Below are 21,898 nucleotides of genomic sequence, written 5' to 3' on the forward strand. Positions count from 1 at the left end.
TAAATTTTTATTTTTTAAAATTACGTTTCATGTTGCTGAAGACAAAGCGATGGTGGATTAAATTAGTTGAATGACTTGAAGAAAATAGTGTCTCTATGATCTACTGACAAAATACATTCTTTTCAAGCAAAAAATATTACATACACTGTTTTAGTGTGGTATAAATTAAGAACAACAGTTTATGTCGTTGAATGCAAGAAAACATAACAAAATCAAATTTCAGATGTCAGCCACATTAGCACCATTCTTCTCCTGCTCATTGGCATACATTCAACAAAATGAGAGTATATGTCTACATCCTGCTTCCTTCAACCTACCACCCCAACTAACCACAGTCCTCATCCACCTGCACATTATGTGCTTAACAAATGAGCATAAAGTTCCCAAGCCACTTTTGTTCAAATGGTTCAAATGGCTCTAAGCACTATGGGACTTAACATCTGAGATCATCAATCCCCTAGACTTAGAACTACAGAAACCTAACTAACCTAAGGACGTCAGACACACCATGCCCGAGGCAGGATTTGAATCTGCGACCGTAGCAGCAGCGCAGTTCCAGACTGAAGCGCCTAGAACCGCTTGGCACCGATTTTGTAACTTTGAATAAAACTGCATGAAAACTTAATGGGTAGATCAAATCTTACTGAGTACATTTGAACATCAACAACAAAAACAACAATACATTCAGAGCAAGTGCTTTGCAAACAGTTCAGTACAAAGTGTGAATGATATTCACAGCAGCCTCAGGAAGTTAGATTACTTCAAAATGAATTATATTTTCTCTCAGATAATAGCAAATGGCTCCTCTGCTGCTTTTATCTTTTTGAAATATGAAATGAGTAAGAAAGAATGGCACTACTGTTAAAATGCTACAGATAAATGATTTTTGTTTATATTTCTGAAATATGGTAATCAATAGGAATGTACCATTTTTGATTAAGGAACTGGTTGTGGCTTTGATCACAGAATAAAATAAGACATTTCACTTTACATAACTATTAGGTAATATACATTAAGTTTGGACATGTATTCAGTATGCAAGCCATTGAAATAGAAATAAAAATTACCTTAGATACTATAGGTGCAGCTTTTGGCCCTAACTTGTCAGGTAGCTTAAGAAATTCATCACCTGAGTCAGAATCAGGAGGTCCTGTGCCTGTGGAATCGGACCATACATCTGCATAAAAGAAATCACAGTATGGTAAGTACTGATAATGCTTTACAAAAATATTACAAAATTAATCTATTCTTGCAACTGACCTGTGTCAGTAGCAGATGATGAGCTGAGGACAGGTGGTAGTACTCCACCTGGATGACCTTCAATCTTTTCACCAGGTCTCTCAGGAGAGGTAAGTAATGGAACTGGAGAATCTGAGCCAACACCAGAGCCCCTTGCTCCTAGTGGATCTCCACTATACTTGCGAGTCTGTAAATAACAGTCAATAAATATAGACAGAAAGAAAGTTATAAATTCACAATAAAAGTGGGAAAGTGTTGGCACAAATGTGGACAAACTGAAGTATGGGAAAGGGCACTATAAGAACAAGATGAAACTGAATATCACTATGTAAGTTCACTCAAAAAGTCACACTCTGAATCCTCCCACAAAGTTCTGTTATTTAAAGTGACTATTACTATAATAGATGATATTATGTACAGTGTTATACAGAAATTGCACAAATTCAACATTCCAGTCATTCTTTTACATAATGTGCTTTGCAGAGTGATAAAAAAGACATTTATAAGCAGAAGCTACAAATATGTTGCCTTACTAACAATCTCCAGATGATTTCAAGATATCTGGTTTTCAAGAAAGAATCTCCCTCTTGCTCTCTATGTCTCCCTCTGTGAATGTGTGTGTATACATGTGTTTGCATGAAATATTTACTTACCCTATGAATTTCATCACTGATTTGCTCCAGGTTACGTAGTGCCTCTGCATAATTCATTTTTGCTTGGCCTACTTGCTTTTCTAGACTCTTGACACGCTTCTTTTGCTCTTCCAATAACTGATTGAACTGGGCTTTCATTTCAAAGTATGGCCTGAAAAGAGTAACAAAAAATATGTATATCACATTGTATCAAAATAAATTATTCATATAAAAAATTCTGTTTTGTTTACTTACAATCTACATCATCATAAATTGGCAATCTGAAAAATGCTAATTTAGAGTCTTTTTTAACTAAAACTATCAAGAAGTAATTTTTCCTTTATTTGTTTGTGATAATCAAACTAAAATCTACAAGTCTTCCACAAACAGCTAATTTTGACATCTATGTCCATTTTCAATTGGGCAATATGTGCAAATAGTTCAGAAGTGTTCATATAATGTCCAAATTGCATCTTCAACTGTATACAAATGAATGAACTGCTTGTACATATACTGAAGTTGATTAGCAGCAAACAGAGCATTTCCACAGTCAAACACTAGCACAGAGGTTACAGCAAGGCTGCATTCAAATAACAACTGTTGCTATACTTAAATGTCTCTTTGATGGCAGTAAAATGTACATTAACAAACTGTTTTAACCCTTAGGGCTACCATCCACTTTGGTGGGCATCAGACACACCAGACTTCACAATGACCACCTATTTATGTAGCTGCTTCAAGCTGCTCAGTCTCCTTCGTCTTTACACACAGTACTGTACACTTACCATTCTCTACACAAGAAACTATTTGCTGTTATACTAAATTATTTGGACTGTGTACTACACTTGCAACTCTTTTATTGAATTTAAACTGTAAAATATATGAGTTAACTGAATTACCACCCTATTTTTATGTTGCTAGCTACAATGTAAGTGCCAATGATAGTGGTCAAACTTAGTGCTATGTTGTGGTTGGTTGGTTGATTTGAGGGAGGAGAGCAGATAGTGAGGTAATCAGTGCCATTGGGTTTAGGGAAGGCTGGGGAAGGAAGTCAGCCATGCCCTTTCTGAGAAACCATCCCAGAATTTGCCTGAAGCAATTTAGGAAAATAACAGAAAACCTAAATCAGGATGGCCGGATGCGGGTTTGAAACATCGTCCTCCCGAATGCGAGTCCAGTGTGCTAACCACTGTGCCACTTCACTTGGTGCTATGTTGTGCAAACATGGACTCAGCACAGCATCAACCACAGTCAGGCTTGTCCATGGAGGCCATTTTTCAGCATATTTTGCAACAGCTGTTGGAAGGATTGAAGCACCAGAAAGCTCTTTTCAAAAAATTGCTTTTAAATCAGACAGAAACACATGCACCACTGTTCCTGCTATATGACAAAACAGTTGAAGAGTGGAGTGTGTATGAGAAGTGACAGCGTTTTGCCACACTGAAGGAGGTAACAGCCCCTGCTACTGATAAATCCCTCTTTTTTCCCTTGGAATCTGCCCCCAACATATTGGTTTCTTTGTAAGCTTGCTCTCCACCCCACCACACACACACACACACACACACACACACACACACACACACACTGAACTGGCCCAGCTAAATTTTGATGAAAGGTGTGCTCTCTTAAAAGCCCATTTTCACAGGCATTGTCAAATTATATCATCACAAATGAAGTTCCTTCATTATTCCCAATGCTAAGGAATCATATGTGGAGGTTATGATCTTGGATACTATTATTTTTGCAGTCCCATGCAAGGAAGTATGTCAAAAACCCTTGCAATTTGACAACCTCACCTTGGGGAAGGTATAGAAATTGGCTCAATTGTTCAAAGTCTCCCAGGCAGTCAGTCACCATTTAGAACCTTGGACAGACATGGCAGTCATCACTTCCATCCCAGGTAATGCATACATGGCTGCACTCTGGCTCCACCTTGAAAAAAGGGATGAAATATTGGCCCCTCGTCACGCACACATTTCAGTCATACCCAGACTGTTTTCACAAGCATTCCCATGATAACTGCTCAAAAAGGTGGGCACAATGTGTCACTTGTAATAAAGATGGACGTCTCACTTCTGTATGCTGAGCCTCCTCGTTCCAGCACTTCCCTTGGTATGAATGAATAGCTGTTAATGTAATCACCTTGGAGTGGCACAATGCAATGGTGGTGCCCAAGAAATTGTTCATTATGCTTGCCATGTGCAACAGATACAGGTGACAATTATTGAACTATATGAAGAAACACGCAAATTAGTTATGAACTATGGCGTGCACACACTTTATTCGACATGTAAACCTCACTACAGATATTCAGATTTTGGTTATGACATTTTTGATGCCTGCCATCAGTGGTGATGATGTGGCGCAGACAAATAGTGAAATTCTGCATGACCTGCAGAAGTATTGGAAAATCAATGCTGTCAATGACCTCCTGAATGGCTGTTTTCAGCTCAGCAATGGTTTTGGGGTTATTGCTGTGCATCTTGTCTTTACTCCAGTCCCCAAAAAAGTAGTCACATGTGTTCAGATCCTAAGAATATGGCGGCCAATCGAGGCCCATGCCAGTGGCCTCTGGGTACTCCAGAGCCAGAATTTGATGAGGTTGAGCTCTGTCTTGCATGAATGACATCCTGTCGAAATGAGTGTCACTTCGGATAATGTGGATGAAATTATCTTAAAAAACCTTCACGTAGCATTTGGTAGTCACAGTTCCATCAAGGAATATCACACCGATTATGGACACTGCACACCATACAGTCACCCACTGAGGGTGAAGAGACATCTCAATTGCAAAATGCGAAATCTCAGTCTCCCAGATGTCATGATATTGCTTATTGACCAACCCATCCAAATGAAAATGGGCTTCATCGCTAAACCAAACCATATTCACATCAATGTCCTGTTTGTCAATTCTGTCGACAACAGTGTTGGTAAAACACAACTGCTGTTCCACAGCCCTGGTGCTCAATGGTTGATGGGTTTGAATTTTGTATGGGAAGAGATGCAGGTCTTCAACAACAATTTGTCACAGTGTCTTCTGGTTGATTCCCACCTGTTGTGCAGCTCTTTTGATAGATTTCATGAGGCTGGTTTGAAACACAGCGCATGTCTTTTTGATGTTTTCAGGCATTTTCACCGTTTTTGGGTGACCAACATTACCAACACTGTCATCACAAACACTACCCATTCTCTCAAACTTGCGAATCAAATTCTTATTGTTAACACACTTGTACCAGTTGTCTTCAGCTTGAACTCAGTTTCAAACTTCCTTTGAGCTGCAGTTGAGCTTTTATTGCTTGTGTAGTAGGCCTTCACAAGTGCTATATGCTCAGGCACACTGTACTGTGACATTTTCATTTGCAAATGGCCGACAACAAAAAGGCACATGCACTGGTGACAACTACCGATATTTTGATAGGTGCTTACCCAGTCATTTTCAATGCACAAATGCACCAAGAAAGCACTGTACAAATTTAAATGTTCTTGCAGCATTTGTGCATTGAAAATGACTGGGTGTGCACCTGTTGAAATATCATCAGTTGTCAAAGACGTCATCTGGCTACATTCCAATAAATTATTTGAACAGTACAAGCATTGATTAGCTGTCATGCGTTTCTCTCCAAATCAGATCCACAGCAATCATAAACATATTAAATTTCTGAATAGACTGCATTATTCCATTTAACAATTAACCAATTTTCATCACATGGTCATTTATGAACATGCGTACAAATCAAACAGCACAGACCAAAACCAACTTTTCCCTTCCGATACACAGTCATCATCTTGTCTGTGCCATTTGATAAGTTTTTAGGCAGACTTCAAAATGAATATCAGGTGAAGTCAGCTGACGGTGATTTCAAATAAACTGACTTATCTCAAGAAACAGTCTGCCTACACATTCAGAAGACTTGTTTCAATGGGTGACCTGTGTTTCTTTCAAAGTGAAAAGCTAGTCCATTTGTGCAAGCCCAGTTAATCACATTTATGAAAACGTAATTTACTGTTGTCCTTATTTCTACATATTTTATCAGCTTTGTAATGTACAACTTCTTCCAATATCCCTAATTCTGACATATGATGCACATAATCTTGTTTATCATTAATAATGAGAGAGTACTGGGCCTGTATTCCAGCCATGTAGAAAGTCTTTTGAAATTCTCATCGAGTATATGATGTGGTGCTCCTCTGTGAATTGCTTTACAAAGCAATGATAACATTTTGTGTGTTATTCCTTGAAAAATAACCAGTCTTTTCTGAATCAGGTCTTCCATAAAACACTGCTTTTATTGTATAAATTTATGGCTGACAATTAAATGCCTTTGATAAGATGAAGAACAATGGTGATATTTTACCATCTAATTATTTTATTATCATAACTTAATGCCATGTCTCAGGAATCATGAGGAACAGGCTGATAATCAGCAGCAAGCACACAGATGTTAGATGAAAAAACACCCGCCTGCACCACATCGTATGACATGGCACATTCCCGTGATCTCTAGAGTAGAATAAAGTGACACAAACCGTTATGGTAAGTCAGTCTAGTACTTTGTCTGGATGGTGAATGGATATACGTTGGCTTTGGACTTGTTTTTATATGGAATTTGACTGTATCTAGAATTCTCATAGTGTTATGATGGACTTTGGCTTATTTCACAGATTTGCAGTATTTCACAGTGCTAATTCTTTGCATAACTACCACCAACCAGAAGTGTGTGTTCTGCTCCAAATACTTTACTTGTACAGTCAGCATCAATGCAGGATGCGTTCACTCTACCTCTGAACTCATACAGGTTCACTTGATTCCCTGAGAAGACCCCAGAGAAATTTCTCCATAGGCAAATACTACAGGCCCTCCTGCATTTGTTGCAGCCTCAGGTTCACCACAGCCACACCCTGACATGTCATCAGCTCTAGGCAGGTGCTGTGGCATCGGCTCAGACATTCAGACTGCCCACTACAATTATGGGGGCACAAAAGTGGCACCATTATCACATGGCAGCAGATAGCTAACAGTGGCACTGTCATCAGAACCAGTTTGGACCCAGGCAGGAGGACCAGGCTCCTGTCAGCCCTTACAACCTGCTTCCTGGACCATAGGTGAATCAGGCACTACCATCCCCCAATCTGCAGCAGCAGGAACATCACCTCCAATTATGCCCCATCACCATGCCAAACTACTGGTCCCCAGCACCCCTACCGCAAGTTGCGTGATGCAACATGACATCCAACAGTACCTCCCCAGACCTGGGTTTGTAAATCAAGTGCATCATCAGACATCAAGATGATGGAGTCTTCATCAAATGACATTCTTCTTATTTGAACAACATTCTATTTGCTAACTGTAACACTATGTTGGAACATTGCGGTTAACAGCATAACTCACTTTCTTAAGCAGCAATATAGAATGCTACAGCACTAAGTAAGGAGCAGTTCCAATAATTAATACACAGGTAGTGATAATGGATGTGCTCAATGGCTGTGGTGTGGAGAGCATTGGGTCAGCCAGGAGAGTGAACCCTGCTCAAAGGTTATGCCAGAGGCCCACCAACATTTCGGCACAGTCCACCTACTTAGTTCTGTGGTAATGTGTTTGCCTACCATGCAGCGGGCCCAAGTTTGATTCCCCAGTGGGTCTGAGATTTTCTCCGCTTGTGAACTGGGTGCTGTGTTGTCCTCATCATCATTTCATCATCACTGACGTGCAAGTCACACAATGTTGCATCACCTGAAATAAGACTTACATTCGGCAGCCGAACTTCCCTGGGTGGGTCCTCCAAGCCATCAATGCCACACAATGACTTCATTTCATTTCATTTTGGCACAATGCAAAGAGATTTCTTTTATTAAATATTAATTATTAAAAGCCACCTTGAACAATTTAAATGCTAGGCAGAACCTAAGTTTCATTAAAGCTTTGCTACTATCATGCCAATATGCAATAAACTATGTATATCAGGAAACAAAGAAAAGATATTAATCTCCTGACAGTATATGAATACCTCTAAAGTTATTCAATGTGCACTACAGATTTCTGTTGCATGCCAGATGGTGTTAGGACACATTCCAGACTTGATGTTTGTGCAAGTTATGCTCTCAATTTTACATAATTTTGAAGTTATTTATGTTTAATGGTGTGACTGTTAGCTGTTTTACAATGTTTGTTAATAAATTCACCATAATGGCACCTAAAAATTTATTTAAAGTAGATTAACTACCCAAATATCCATTAACAGCCACACAGATAGACTATCTGCATCTGTCAAAGAATCTTATGGCACTACAAGAGCTGCTTCATGTGACTACATCAGCAAGAAAACTGGACCGAATAGGTAGGGAGGAGTCCTAATCATCAATTCAGTAAGTTGATCGAGAAAAGGGTTAACTTAACTTTTGCAGTTTGAGTGAGAAGAACAACTGGTTCTACTTTAAGTTGCCTGTACCACTTACTGCAGACTTCTAGCTAGCCTGATAAACTTTCATGGAGGTTTAGTACCAAGGAGGTATCTTTCAGTCACCAGGTGCAACCACTACACCCCCTCCCCTGTGTCAAATGTGGGACAAGATGGGCCATTTTTGCCCATACATGGCATCTCAGAAGGAGAAGAATGCTGTTTCTGACACAGACAGCAAAGACAGCATTTCCAAGTCACACCATAGGTGGAACTCCAATCAAAGCAGTCCTTACACAAGTACCAGGCAGCACAGCAGATACACCCCACTCACCACATCTCTTGGCAAGAACCTTTGATTTAGCTGCACTGTAAAGGAAAGCAGCTGTAAGCAGCAGGTGGTTTCATCCTAGCCTTCACTATTGATGCAGCTACTCACATCGTCAGCTGATATTTGGATTACAACCACTGCTCATGTTACTGGACTTGTCTCTTGCAAGCATACACATAGCCTTCACTATTGATGCAGCTACTCACATCGTCAGCTGATATCTGGATTACAACCACTGCTCATGTTACTGGACTTGTCTCTTGCATTATTCTCTGGTCTTACTAATATTACAGATGGTCACTGACTTGGAATTACACAGATTCTGAGCATTTTTAATGTATTTTCTGTTTGTGTTATCAACAAACTGTTGTGTTCCACAATACAAAACTTTCAGTGGCATTACAGACTGTGTTAGTAGCATGATCCATCTAGTGCTGGATGCCATTTTGAACTTCGAACACAGCAGGTTGGCTCTAAAGTATCCAGTCTGCATTAGTGATCAGCCATCTCGGTGGATTTTTTTCAGACATTACTCTGTCGAACAGGTGAATCCACATTGGAAAGTGATCACTAGAGTGAAAATCACTGGCCATTTTGCAATGATCAGTTTGCACTATGACAGGAGTGTATAATGAAAGATCAATAGTTGATAACAGTCATCTATCACAGTGTGGAAATACATGCTCTACCCCATGCACGGGATATGCAATTGCAAAATCCCAGAGTATCTCACACATACTGAACTCTTCATAAAGGAAGAAAAAATGTTCCAGAGTTGAATGAGAAGTTCGGAGAGAACCACTTCAACTAACGCATCATGTGATGAGAGATGGAGGGAATGTACAGTGCTTGTAATCCTTCTCAACTCATACACTGTTACAGCAATTACTTTCATGTCAGCAGTAACGGTGAAGTGTCACAACCCAGTTACTTTTGTTCTATCAGTGCTACATTCCATGCTCAAGTACAGGGTATAAATGCAAATGTACGAGGTGCCACAATACGAGGGGCCATGAGAAGCCTATTTTGTATCCATCTTAAGCAGGGTGACAGAATACAGAGTATGATGTAATAGGTGTGTAGACAGACGGGTTGGGTTGTTTTTGGTGTAGGAGACCAGACAGCGAGGTCATCGGTCTCATCGGATTAGGGAAGAACAGGAAAGGAAGTCAGCCATGCCCTTTCAAAGGAACCATCCCAGCATTTGCCTGGAGCGATTTAGGGTAATCACGGAAAATCTAATTCAGGATGGCCGAACGTGGGATTGAACCATCGTCCTCCCGAATGTGAGTCCAGTGTGCTAACCACTGCGCCACCTCGCTCGGTGTAGATAGAGGAGGGAGAACCTTTAATTAGGGCATGGCTACAAGGTGGTCATGTGGAAGGCCTACAAGAGCTTTGAGATTTTTGTAGAACATTCTGAGTAGGTGGCCTTCCAGTCAACAGATGTTGAAAGATGTAGTATACCTGCAGAGAAACCCCTTGGCCAAGTAAATAGACTTGTTGTTACCTGGGTGGGGGAGAAAGCAAAAATATTCTCATAGAAAATTATTATTTTTCTGACTGTTAAAATCAGAAGGAAACTTGTCATAATCTCTTATGGGAAGGCTGGCATCTGAGAAAGATGGTCAAATTATCTGAAATGGTATCAGATGCAATAATTAGAAAGTATTTAAGATTTCCCACGTGAATGGCCCAACTGTGATTTGCAAAGGGTGGGGACGCAGTCAGGGAGAGACTCAGCGGTGGACAATGGTGAAGATGGACATCTCAGCAGATTACCAAGGGACTGCATATTACGCAGTAATTGTTTAGTGTGCTCGTACTACAAATGCCAAAGTAAAAGATCAAATAGCTATTAGCTTTCAGTTTCAGTTCATGTGCTCAGTTTTATTTAAAGTGTATTTTGAATCCATGAGTAATGTGGTTAGTAATGGAACTCCACATTGAAAACTTCATGTCCCTCCTGACCAAATAAGTATGCTTACACTGTGTGCTTTGTCTTGTTTCATTTCATTTTTCCGTGTCAATGCTTTTACCTCCGATGACCCAATGGTCACAAAATAAAGCACTCAGCAAAAGCATAATATATTTCTTATGCTGTCAAGGTGTGCAGTGAAAGATACAGTGGTAGATGTAGTGTTCTGATTAGGTTATTTCTAGACCCTCATGGGTCTTCACAGAGTGTTATTGATACAAGTAAGACCAAGCTTGCATTCTCTTTAAGGATGAAGTTTGTATGGGCTCCATGACTTCATGCTGAATGTGCAAGGTGGGTGTAAGCTGAGTCTATGGTTTTCCATGAGAGTTCTTTGCTCTATGGTGCCAGACACACTACAGCAGTGTGTCCATATTACACATCAAGCATGACACCTAAAGGCCACCATAATACCTTGTCAACAAAGACATTTGGTTCTGTTCTAGCTTGTAGATTTAACAGTCCATTTCTCTGGTCTAAACTCATTTTAGCATTCTGATCTAGGGCAACTGTGTCAGGCAGAAGAATGAGTTATCTGGGAGCATTCCTATAACAAGGTAGGTTCACAGGAGAATGGCAGCCATCAGCTGTAAAGTTAAGATGAGTCACTACACAACATAAGTTTGTTCCTAAAGCTAACCTCAGGCACATACAGGACAAACAGATGATCAAAGAGTTAGCAATCAAAATGTAACAGCAAAGATACCTGATAAGTTACTGGGGTATAAGTAAAAAGTGGTATTATCATTAAAAAATTAAAACATGTTATGTATTTATAGATTGAATAAAATTTGATAATTGGCATTCATAGTAAAATACTTAATAAATGCCAAAAATAGCCATGGACCCCTAAAAGGACGTTCTAATCTTTACTATGAAAGTCAAGACTTTTTTTCAATCATCAGTCTTCTGACTGGTTTGATGCGGCCTGCCAGAAAACTTCTTTTGCTGTGGCCTAACACAGATTCCTTTTGATGCAGCCCACCACAAATTCGTCTCCTGTAACAACCTCCTCATCTTAGAGAAGCTCTTGTACCCAACATCATCAGTTATTTAACAATAATGGAAATTCCTGGATGGAAAAATAAACAAAATAAGGGAAAGTCACTGAGTTATTCATCAAAAGACCTACCTCACAATACTCTGCTACCCTCTCCTTACCCCTGCATGCTTCGCTACCACCTCCTCACCTCTCCTCGCAGGAGACTCCTTTCAACATTCAATATTTAATTATCAGTCTCATTGCCACCACAAGCATTTACATTAGAGTCTGTGTAGTTGTGTGTGTGTGAATGGGTGTACTCTTACTAGAAGAAGAGCAAGAGATCGAAGGCTAGTGCTAACTGTTTTCTATTACATGTTTCTGTGTGCCATGCACCAGTCCACTGTAAGTAAGTGGGTGCTATTCCCTAATTTCATGTATTTTTCCATCCAGGAACTACTATGGCTGTTATACATTGCTGATAAACTCTCCTCCATCCCATACACTTCTACCTTTGTTCCTGTTTGTCTTCACTTATCTACAACCCATTCATACATTCTTTATGACTTAATATTTATATACTTTCTTCTCTCTTAGAGTATCTGTCTTCAAAACACATACTGGTGACCCTACATTGTGCAATTTGAATGTCCACTGTTTTAACAAACCACCACGCTAATTAGAGCTGCACTACAACTCCCTGTTCTCACAGCAGCTTTACCTTTTCAAACATTTACAGGGGGGAGGACATCAAACATTCCGACTAGGAGCAGGAGAGGCACAACATGACATTTTAATTTCGTCAGCATGATCAGGAAGGTTTCAGGATTCACGCTCATAGCAGTGGAAGTTCAAAAACATAAAAACTAATTATTTTTTACTTGTCACATGTCAGCATTTTTTCACTTACTATTGGCTGCACTTGTTATAGGTACACTTTTCCTCATAAGTAAGAGAGATACTTCAATGAATTTTGCACACCATAGTTACAGGTATATGAAACTCTAGACTTTTCCAAATCTGTTAAAAACTGTGGTCAAAATTGAGATAATTAACCATAAAATTTGAGTTTTTTCTAAACATGAAGTTTAAAATGTAACAGCTCATTCATTTTTTTCATTAATTAAATAAATTCTAGAGTTCCATACACCTGTAAGTATGGTTTGTATGCTGTGCAAAATTCATCGAAGAATCTCTCTTACTTATGAAGAAAAGTGTACCTATAGCAACAAATGCAGCCAATAGTAAGTGAAAAATGATGAAATTTCACACGTAAAAAAATTTATTTTGTTATGTTTTTGAACTTCCATTGCTATGAGTGTGAATCCTGAATCCTTCCTGGTCATGTTGACAAAGTTTTATGAATTTATTTGTAGAAGTATAGACAGTGGAAATTGAAGTGTCATGTGGTGCCTCCCCTGCTCCAGATCGGCCAGTTTGACATCCTACCCCCCTTAATTCCAGTGTTTTTTAGATTTTCTTCACAACCATCACATACTGCCAAACTTGACTGTTAGCTGATTGCATGAGTTTATTTATGACCGCATTATATGATCATGCACGTTTTTTTTACTGTTTCAATTTGCAATCGAGCATATCTATTTATATGCGTTCCTACTACATCTTGATTCTTTAAAATATTTCCTGACCTTTCTTATTACTTCCTACACAACTCTCTATACAGTACCTACCATTTATTTCTGTTGTAAGACTTCAACCAAGTTTTCATCTTCTTAGTTTCAACTTTTTTAACCTGTTTTTCTGTCACTCCTTTTGTCTCCCAACCATCCAACCATGAATCCCTAACCACTAAACCTCCACCAGTTCCAAAAACTCTCCTTTTTCCTAGCAAAACTCAAAGTGTACATCCTCTTTCTCAAATCCTGGCTGGTACATGGTATCCCATCTAATGGGCTTACCATTAAAATTGGCATCTTGGGCTGTCACCCATCCTACCACAAGAAGCTTCAACTTTTCCAGTTCGATCTGTCCCTCACCCTCACCAATCTGGTCCCTCACAATCATACAATCAAGCTCAAACCATACTAGACAGCCTCTGCTACATTCACAAAATCTGTTCCTTTCACAAAATCCTTTGACTCTGCCGCCGGAGCTTCCTTAATTCCATCACTGCAACAAAAACTCTTGCCCTTCAACAACTGGAACACCATTCCCAGCACCATCTGTGGAAGCTGTCCCAATTACTGTTCTATGCCCACGTGGGATTACCTATGCCCAAGAAAGAGCCTACCACTCTGATCCTACCTCCCTGTCAACCTCTCATGCCTTGCTGACTTACTCCACTTTCCATATCCCCAAAAACTTACTCCACCCTCCCTGAGACACACTGTTCCTGAACACCAATCCCATAACACTACAGTAATCCTCTCTGCCAAAACTTTGACCCCTGCAGACGTCTCAGTACTTTTTAAAGGCCTCGTATGTAGCCCAAGCTATGCTGGGCTTGTAAATGACCTTCTTTCCTTTACCCATTCTCTGCAGTGGCAAGATTTGTTCACAATACATCCCACTGACAACAGCCAACCAGAACAACAAATAGAGCCTTGTTTAAAACAGCTCCACCCTGCCTCCAAACGTGATCCAGCTCCCCTTCCATCCAGTCATCCCCTGGTTATCTTTCAGAAACTCCTCACTTCTGACCTGGCCTACCTTCCCTTCCCAAATCCCTCCCCGGACAGTCCAGCCCAATACTCTGAAAAACACAGATCTCTGTAACCTGCAAATCAATCCAGAACTTATCATCTTTCCCAAAGACAAAGGCTCCACCAAAGTGGTCACAAATCATAGTGACTATGTTTCTGAAGGTCTCGGCCAACTTTCCCACATATCTGCATACAAACCTTACAACCATTACCCCATCCCAGAAGTCCGACAGGACCTCCAGTAACTCCTCAAGGCCTTATATCCGTCCCAAAAAATCCCAACACCTGAATCCATCACCCTTCTAATGCCAGCAAGTCCCACACTCCTACCTTTTACCTACTCCCCAAACTCCACAAACTAATATCACAGGTTTACCCACTGGTCATCTCAGTGTGGCTGGAGACAATGCTCCCTCTGAACAAACTCGCCCTTTGTTGACCAATGGCTCCAAGCCATCTTTGGTAACCTCCCGTCCTACATTCAAGACACTGCTCTCTTCCTTCACTGCCTTTCAATAGTTTCTGTCCCACTACCACCAGACTGCTTGTTGTTCACTGTGGATGTGATGTCCTTACACACCAACATCCCACAAACCCATGACCTTTTTGCTATAGAAAACTAAATTTCTCAATATCCTCCAGATACCAAATCCACCACCTCTTTCCTAGGCCTTCTAGCACACCCCACCTTGATTCACAATTATTTCACTTTCAAAGGCCAAATCTACAAATAAATCTGTGATACTGCCATGAGTACTTGAATAGCACCATCCAACGTCAACTTCTTTATGGACCTTCTAAGAGAATCCTTCCTAACCAGTCAACACCTAAAACCCCTTAGTTGGCTCAGATTCATTGATGATGTTTTCATGATCTGGACTCATGCAGGGACAATGTCTCCTCCTTCCCCCGCAACCTTAAAACCTACTCCCAAATCAGCTCCACTTGGTCATTCTCAACTCAGTGAGCCACTTCCCACATATTGATCTCCACTTCTCAGATGCCTCCATAAATATGTCTCTTTGTATTAAGTGCATCAACAACCAACAGTATCTCCACTCTGACAGGTGTCACCCATTTCATGTCAAACAAATTATGCAGCCTCACTACCTGTGGATGCTGCATCTGTTGTGGAAAGCAGGAATTGTCAAAATATACTGATAACCTTACAAGAGCCTTTACTGACAGACAATATCCTATCCACCTTGCCCATAAACAGATCTTGAAAAGCTCACCCACATCCTTTAGCAGGGCTTTCACTCATCTTACCCTGAGATGAGTGATATCACACCCAAAATCCTATACACATCACCCAAAGTTACCCACCCAACCTACAGAATATCCTTTTCCATCCCTACTCCAATTCTGCTCCCAATCCTGCACCGCATGGGTCATTCCCTTGTGGTCAACCCAGCTGCAAGACCTGTCCCAAATATCCACCCATCACCTCCTATGGCAGTCCAGTTGCACACACCTCCTACCCAATAAAAGGAGGGGCCACATATGAAAGAATCCATGTTATATATGTGCTGTGCTGCTGTTGCTCTACAGTGTTCTGTGTGAGCATTACAAGTTACCAACTGTGCACTCGCATGAATGGCTGCTGCCAAACTGTGGCAAACCATGAACTTGACTGCCCAGTTGCCAAATATGCCGTCCATCACAATACTAATGACTTCAACAGGTGATTCACTACATGGGTCATTTGAATACTCATTTTCAGCACAAATGTCACTGACCTGCAGAGGTGGGAAATGTCTCTCCAGCATATGCTGCACTCTTGTACTTCTCCTAAGCTAAACCATTGCTAACTTGTTTCCCACTACCTCACCTTACAGTTTCCCACCTCTCTTTTGTTCACACCACTCCTTCCCCATCCAGATCATGTACTGCCACTCTTCCTCCCCATCCCTTCCTCCCCCTCCATGCGGCCACTCACTCACTCACACCCACTCTCTCTCTCTCTCTCTCTCTCTCTCTCTCTCTCTCTCCCTTCCTTTTTCCATTCCTCTTCTTCTACCTGTCTCCCTTTTCATTGCCACCTTTGTCTCATTTCCTCCCCTGCCTCCCCCCTCTCCCTCTCTCTATCCCATATATGTTCTACCTCTGAAATCCTTTTGTCTTGTGCAGCCATTGAGTCATCTGTCAAAAGACCTGCTTCACACTACACTGTTATGCCCTCCTTGCCTCATGTGTCCTTCCCTAGTCCACCCGACTTCCATTTACCCAGACAACTGCTTTCAATAATCAGTCTCACTGCTACCACAGGTATGTACATTTGGATATCTGTGTGGCTCTATGTGTGAATGTGTATACTCTTACTTGAAAAAGAGCAAGAGCTTGAAAGCTAGTGTTAACTATTTCCTATTATGTGTTTCTATGTGCCACACAACAGTCCTCAATTATTTGTTAGTTCTGCTCCAATCTCTGCCTTCTTCTACAGTTTTTACCCTCTACAGCTCCCCCTAGTACTACGGAAGGTATTGCCTAATGTCTTAACACATTTTGTATCATACTGTCCCCTCTTCTTGTCAGCGTTACTGTTACATTTCAATAAAATCCTTCAGAGTGTGGGACCATGTCATATGTGAAAAACCAGTGAAATTTTGATTACTATCTCTATCTCTACCACTCCAATGAACATTGCAATGGTAGCTAAAAGGTCAGTAGTTTTATTACATATGTCACAGTAACAGACCCATACACATTTCACTTAATTGGATTCCAGTCACAAAAGCCTATGCTCTTATAAAAAGTTCACAGTTTGCAGAATACCATTTAACTCCTTTACAGTCCTCAGTATGGAGAGAAGCTAGGTTTGTATACACTATCGTCATTTACATTTTTTCATATATTGAAAAAGGTTTCACAGAAGTGTGTGTAAATTTATTAAATATAAGTTAAACTGTATTTTTTAATTATGTGAATACCATAATATGTTGTTATACAATCAACAACACTGATAACAATTTTCCCACTGAAAAAGTATGAGGTATTGTTTCAACTCTTGCTAGAAAAGAAAAAAGCAAATGGCCGAAAAGAGTTAAGCAGTACAGATTTTTTCCTTTTTATTTTGGTACATATTATCAGTTCAAATCAGTATGTAAGTCATACATATTACACTATCACATCATTTATTCTGAAACAACAATACATCATTTCTATTTGAAATTTTGGCCATGTACAAGGAATTGAAATGAATGGAAACATGACATCAAATATTTGATGCTCTGAACCTCGGTTTCCTTATATTGCAATTAAGTCTTCATTCCACATAATGCCTCAATTGTAACAGGAGATGGGCAAAGTTCTGTCACATGCCATTCTGCAAGTGTATAACATCAATCAATCAATGGAAGTTATTATACTATCAAAAACAGTAATAAGTCTTGAAGTTGGCTGTGTGATTTCTTTGTCACCCATAACAGGCCACAGTGGGGAGGACATGCCATTGTTCAAAAAGAAAATGGATGGAGCCTGGAGAGTTTGGAACTTATACAAGATGCTGTTCCATACTTATGGCCCTATAAGCTTTGTTTTTGAACACATTAAGTAAGTAAGATCTTTGCAAGTCAAGATACATAGGAAGTGAATTTGATTGGTGATTACAAGTATATTTTGATTTGTGACAAATTTGCATGCTTAGATTATGCCAGACAATGCACAAAGCATATGCCACTTGTGATGGACTACAATTCATGTAGGTAAGTTGGGTGCTTTGAATATTCCAGTACTTGCTGCCTCAGTGTTGTGACCACTTGGTTAGTATTGTGCATTCTAGTGCAAGCAATTTTATCTTACGTATCAGTAGTGTTGAGGCAGGGGTAAGAAGTTACATTCATCTTAGCTCTGTGAATTTTGAACAAAGCATCAGTAGCTTTGTGCAGTTGCTGTAACAAAAGTACACCTACAAAATTGGTGGATACTTGGCCTCGACAATATATGAAGCTTTTACCAGATTTGTCTGTCATAGCACATTCGCTCTCAGAGTTATTCATTGGAGTGCAATGTGCTGGTAGCTGTCCTGCAGTTAAGATAAGGTGAGTTTGACAGGTGGAGAATGTGTGGTTCGACTTTGAAGATGCAGATGTGAAAATGTAGGTCTGCTATTCAGTACATCCATGCACTCCTGTTAGACTTTCATTTCCTGATACAGGCAGTTTCCATATGGTAAATTATTGGTTCTCTCATAGCAAATCAATGTGTTTTGTTTTATTTGACACTAAAAATTTAACAAGTCAGATTCAGGTAAAATATGAGAGGGATAGGGAAAAACATTTCAACATGGAGCATGTGCATCTAGGAGACAGTTTTGAATGTTGTTAAAGAAACAGTAATACACGGTTTCAAAACAGTGTTTCAGTGTGTCAGAAATGGTATGTAATATTACTGAGATCATACTAAGAAAGTTTTTAAGAGAGTGTAGAGTGAGAAGAGAGACACAACACTGAGCAGTAACAGCTGAGGTGGAAAGGCATCTGGCTTGCAGCAGGAAAAGTGAGAGTGCAGTAACATGGTGGGCACTTTAGCTGACACAGATAGCATCACAGAATGAGGTCATATACCTGCAGCTACAGATGGTTCCAGTCAGTCGAATGATGAAGGTGTAGCACCAGGTGACGGCAGCACTGGACAGCAATGCAGCCAGTTCCACACAACAGCAGAGACAATGCAGGTGGCAGCAGATGATGTGATGCTGGACACATTCAAAACTAAGCTCCCATGTGTTTTTTTTTTATCTGCTGTTGGATGTGTTAGTAACAGAATGGCTGATATTGACTGAGACCCAGTAGATTCCACTTCGCCATTTGAAATAGGAGGTATAATTGACATGGATAGGATAAAGAATGAACTAAGCACTACAGACAGACATGTTTAGTCCTGATACATACTCAACCAGAATTTTGTATGAGGAGAAAACAGGGTTAGAATCTCCAAGTACTGTGCCATTAGAAAAGTGAAAGTAGGACCACTGGAAGTTAATTTGAATGATTCAGTGCCTGCTTGCATTGATGACACTCAAGCAATGACAGATGAATTGGCAGAGCAGTTGGCTCCAGATGTAAAACCTGATGGGTAGAATGTTTTGCTGTTCTCACTAATTGAACTTTTAGGTAATCTCAAGAAGGACTTAATGAATGAAATTAGTAAAGGGAATGAAGAGGTAAAGGTAACCCTCAAGCAGGGGTGCCAATTTTCATAGCATGAGCAGGCACACGGTGTACTTTGTACTCATGCAAAGAATAGTTGTCTTTATGTTACCAAGGTAAATATGTAAGAGCAAAATCACAGTTTAATCTTGGTTAAATTAAACAAACATTAAAGACACTGTTAAATTAAACAATAATGAAATAATCTTTCACTATCTGACTCTGTTGCCATGGACAGGTGTTACCCCACAGTAATGACCCACTTGAAGAACTTAACAGTGCAGCTGCCCCAGATCTCAGTCAACCACTATTTTGATTACAAATTATCTTGTAGACAACTGCCTCATTGTGGGATTGTGCTGCTAGCTTGTAATGTGGGTCATTTTCTTGCACAAATGTTTTTTTTTTCCTGCATAGCTCATTGTTTATTTTATATTACTGCTGCTCACTTGTACAGGGTTATTACAAATGATTGAAGCGATTTCACAGCTCTACAATAACTTTATTATTTGAGATATTTTCACAATGCTTTGCACACACATACAAAAACTCAAAAAGTTTTTTTTAGGCATTCATAAATGTTCGATATGTGCCCCTTTAGTGATTCGGAAGACATCAAGCCAATAATCAAGTTCCTCCCACACTCGGCGCAGCATGTCCCCATCAATGAGTTTGAAAGCATCATTGATGCGAGCTCGCAGTTCTGGCATGTTTCTTGGTAGAGGAGGGTTAAACACTGAATCTTTCACATAACCTCACAGAAAGAAATCGCATGGGGTTAAGTCAGGAGAGCATGGAGGCCATGACATGAATTGCTTATCATGATCTCCACCACGACCGATCCATCGGTTTTCCAATCTCCTGTTTAAGAAATGCTGAACATCATGATGGAAGTGCGGTGGAGCACCATCCTGTTGAAAGATGAAGTCAGCGCTGTCAATCTCCAGTTGTGGCATGAGCCAATTTTCCAGCATGTCCAGATACACGTGTCCTGTAACGTTTCTTTCGCAGAAGAAAAAGGGGCCGTAAACTTTAAACTGTGAGATTGCACAAAACACATTAACTTTTGGTGAATTGCGAATTTGCTGCACGAATGCGTGAGGATTCTCTACCGCCCAGATTCACACATTGTGTCTGTTCACTTCACCATTAAGAAAAAATGTTGCTTCATCACTGAAAACAAGTTTCGCACTGAACGCATCCTCTTCCACGAGCTGTTGCAACCGCGCCGAAAATTCAAAGTGTTTGACTTTGTCATCGGGTGTCAGGGCTTGTAGCAATTGTAAATGGTAAGGCTTCTGCTTTAGCCTTTTCCGTAAGATTTTCCAAACTGTCGGCTGTGGTACGTTTAGCTCCCTGCCTGCTTTATTCGTCGACTTCCACGGGCTACGCGTGAAACTTGCCTGCACGCGTTCAACCGTTTCTTCACGCAGTGCAGGCCGACCCGTTGATTTCCCCTTACAGAGGCATCCAGAAGCTTTAAACTGCGCATACCATCGCTGAATGGAGTTAGCAGTTGGTGGATCTTTGTTGAACTTCGTCCTGAAGTGTCGTTGCACTGTTATAACTGACTGATGTGAGTGCATTTCAAGCATGACATACGCTTTCTTGGCTCCTGTCGCCATTTTGTCTCACTGCGCTCTCGAGCACTCTGGCAGCAGAAACCTGAAGTGCGGCTTCAGCTGAACAAAACTTTATGAGTTTTTCTACGTATCTGTAGTGTGTCGTGACCATATGTCAATGAATGGAGCTACAGTGAATTTATGAAATCGCTTCAATCATTTGTAATAGCCCTGTACATATGTCAACATGATTTATCACTGTGTTAGCTGAAGGAATAATGGAGGAACATGTATGGGCCTGCAACTGTAAAACAACAATGGAATAGTGCAACACAATTTTATTTGTATTTGGCGCACATTATACATAGGTGCACCCACTTGAAGGTTAAACATAAATTTTTATATAAAAACAGCGATGGACAAGGTTACTTCTCAAAAGTCAACAGAAATTATGAAGTTACAATCAGACATAACGTGTGACATTGTAGAACAGTTTGTCCAATGCTAAGTAAAATTTGATCAAAATTTCAAAAAGGTGGTTTCAAAAGAAGATTGAGATCTTAGTGAGGTACACAAAAATTGTGATTCATGAGCTATGGAAACTGAAGGGAGGATAGTGAAGAAGTTGGAAGAAAATGAAACTGTCTACTGCACTTTCACTGAGCAAATTGAGCAAAATTGTTTAGAACATGAGCAAGCAGTGAAACAAGAATTGTGTGATATTACTGAAAAGATAATGCTTGAACAGAGTACTAATTTTAATCTACATGTCAATGAGATGATATGCTTGCTGGGCACCAAGTGAACAGCACACAAATTGTTTCAAGCAGCACAGCTGGCACATAATAACTTAGTAGATGATAAGATGGGTAAAACCGATAAGGAAATTTTAATGCTGTCGTGAACTGTGTAACAACATTCACCTGTAACTTCAGTAGAAGCATTATTTATTCATTGTCAAAAATT

General features: G+C 40.1%; 1 protein-coding gene across 2 annotated transcripts in view; it reads right to left on the bottom strand.

The window, feature by feature from the left end:
* The window catches only part of LOC126183855 (uncharacterized), a 252,093-nt gene that overhangs the window by 29,289 nt on the left and 200,906 nt on the right, over positions 1 to 21,898 (bottom strand). For both annotated transcript variants that reach the window (XM_049926145.1, XM_049926144.1), the window contains 3 exons: positions 1,893 to 2,043; positions 1,261 to 1,426; positions 1,068 to 1,177 (listed from right to left, as the gene is read on the bottom strand). In XM_049926145.1, coding sequence (XP_049782102.1) covers positions 1,068 to 1,177; positions 1,261 to 1,426; positions 1,893 to 2,043 — 427 coding nt within the window. The remainder of the gene's footprint in view (positions 1 to 1,067; positions 1,178 to 1,260; positions 1,427 to 1,892; positions 2,044 to 21,898) is intronic.

Source organism: Schistocerca cancellata, chromosome 4 (genome assembly GCF_023864275.1).
Source record: "Schistocerca cancellata isolate TAMUIC-IGC-003103 chromosome 4, iqSchCanc2.1, whole genome shotgun sequence".
In the NCBI taxonomy this organism is placed as follows: domain Eukaryota; kingdom Metazoa; phylum Arthropoda; class Insecta; order Orthoptera; family Acrididae; genus Schistocerca; species Schistocerca cancellata.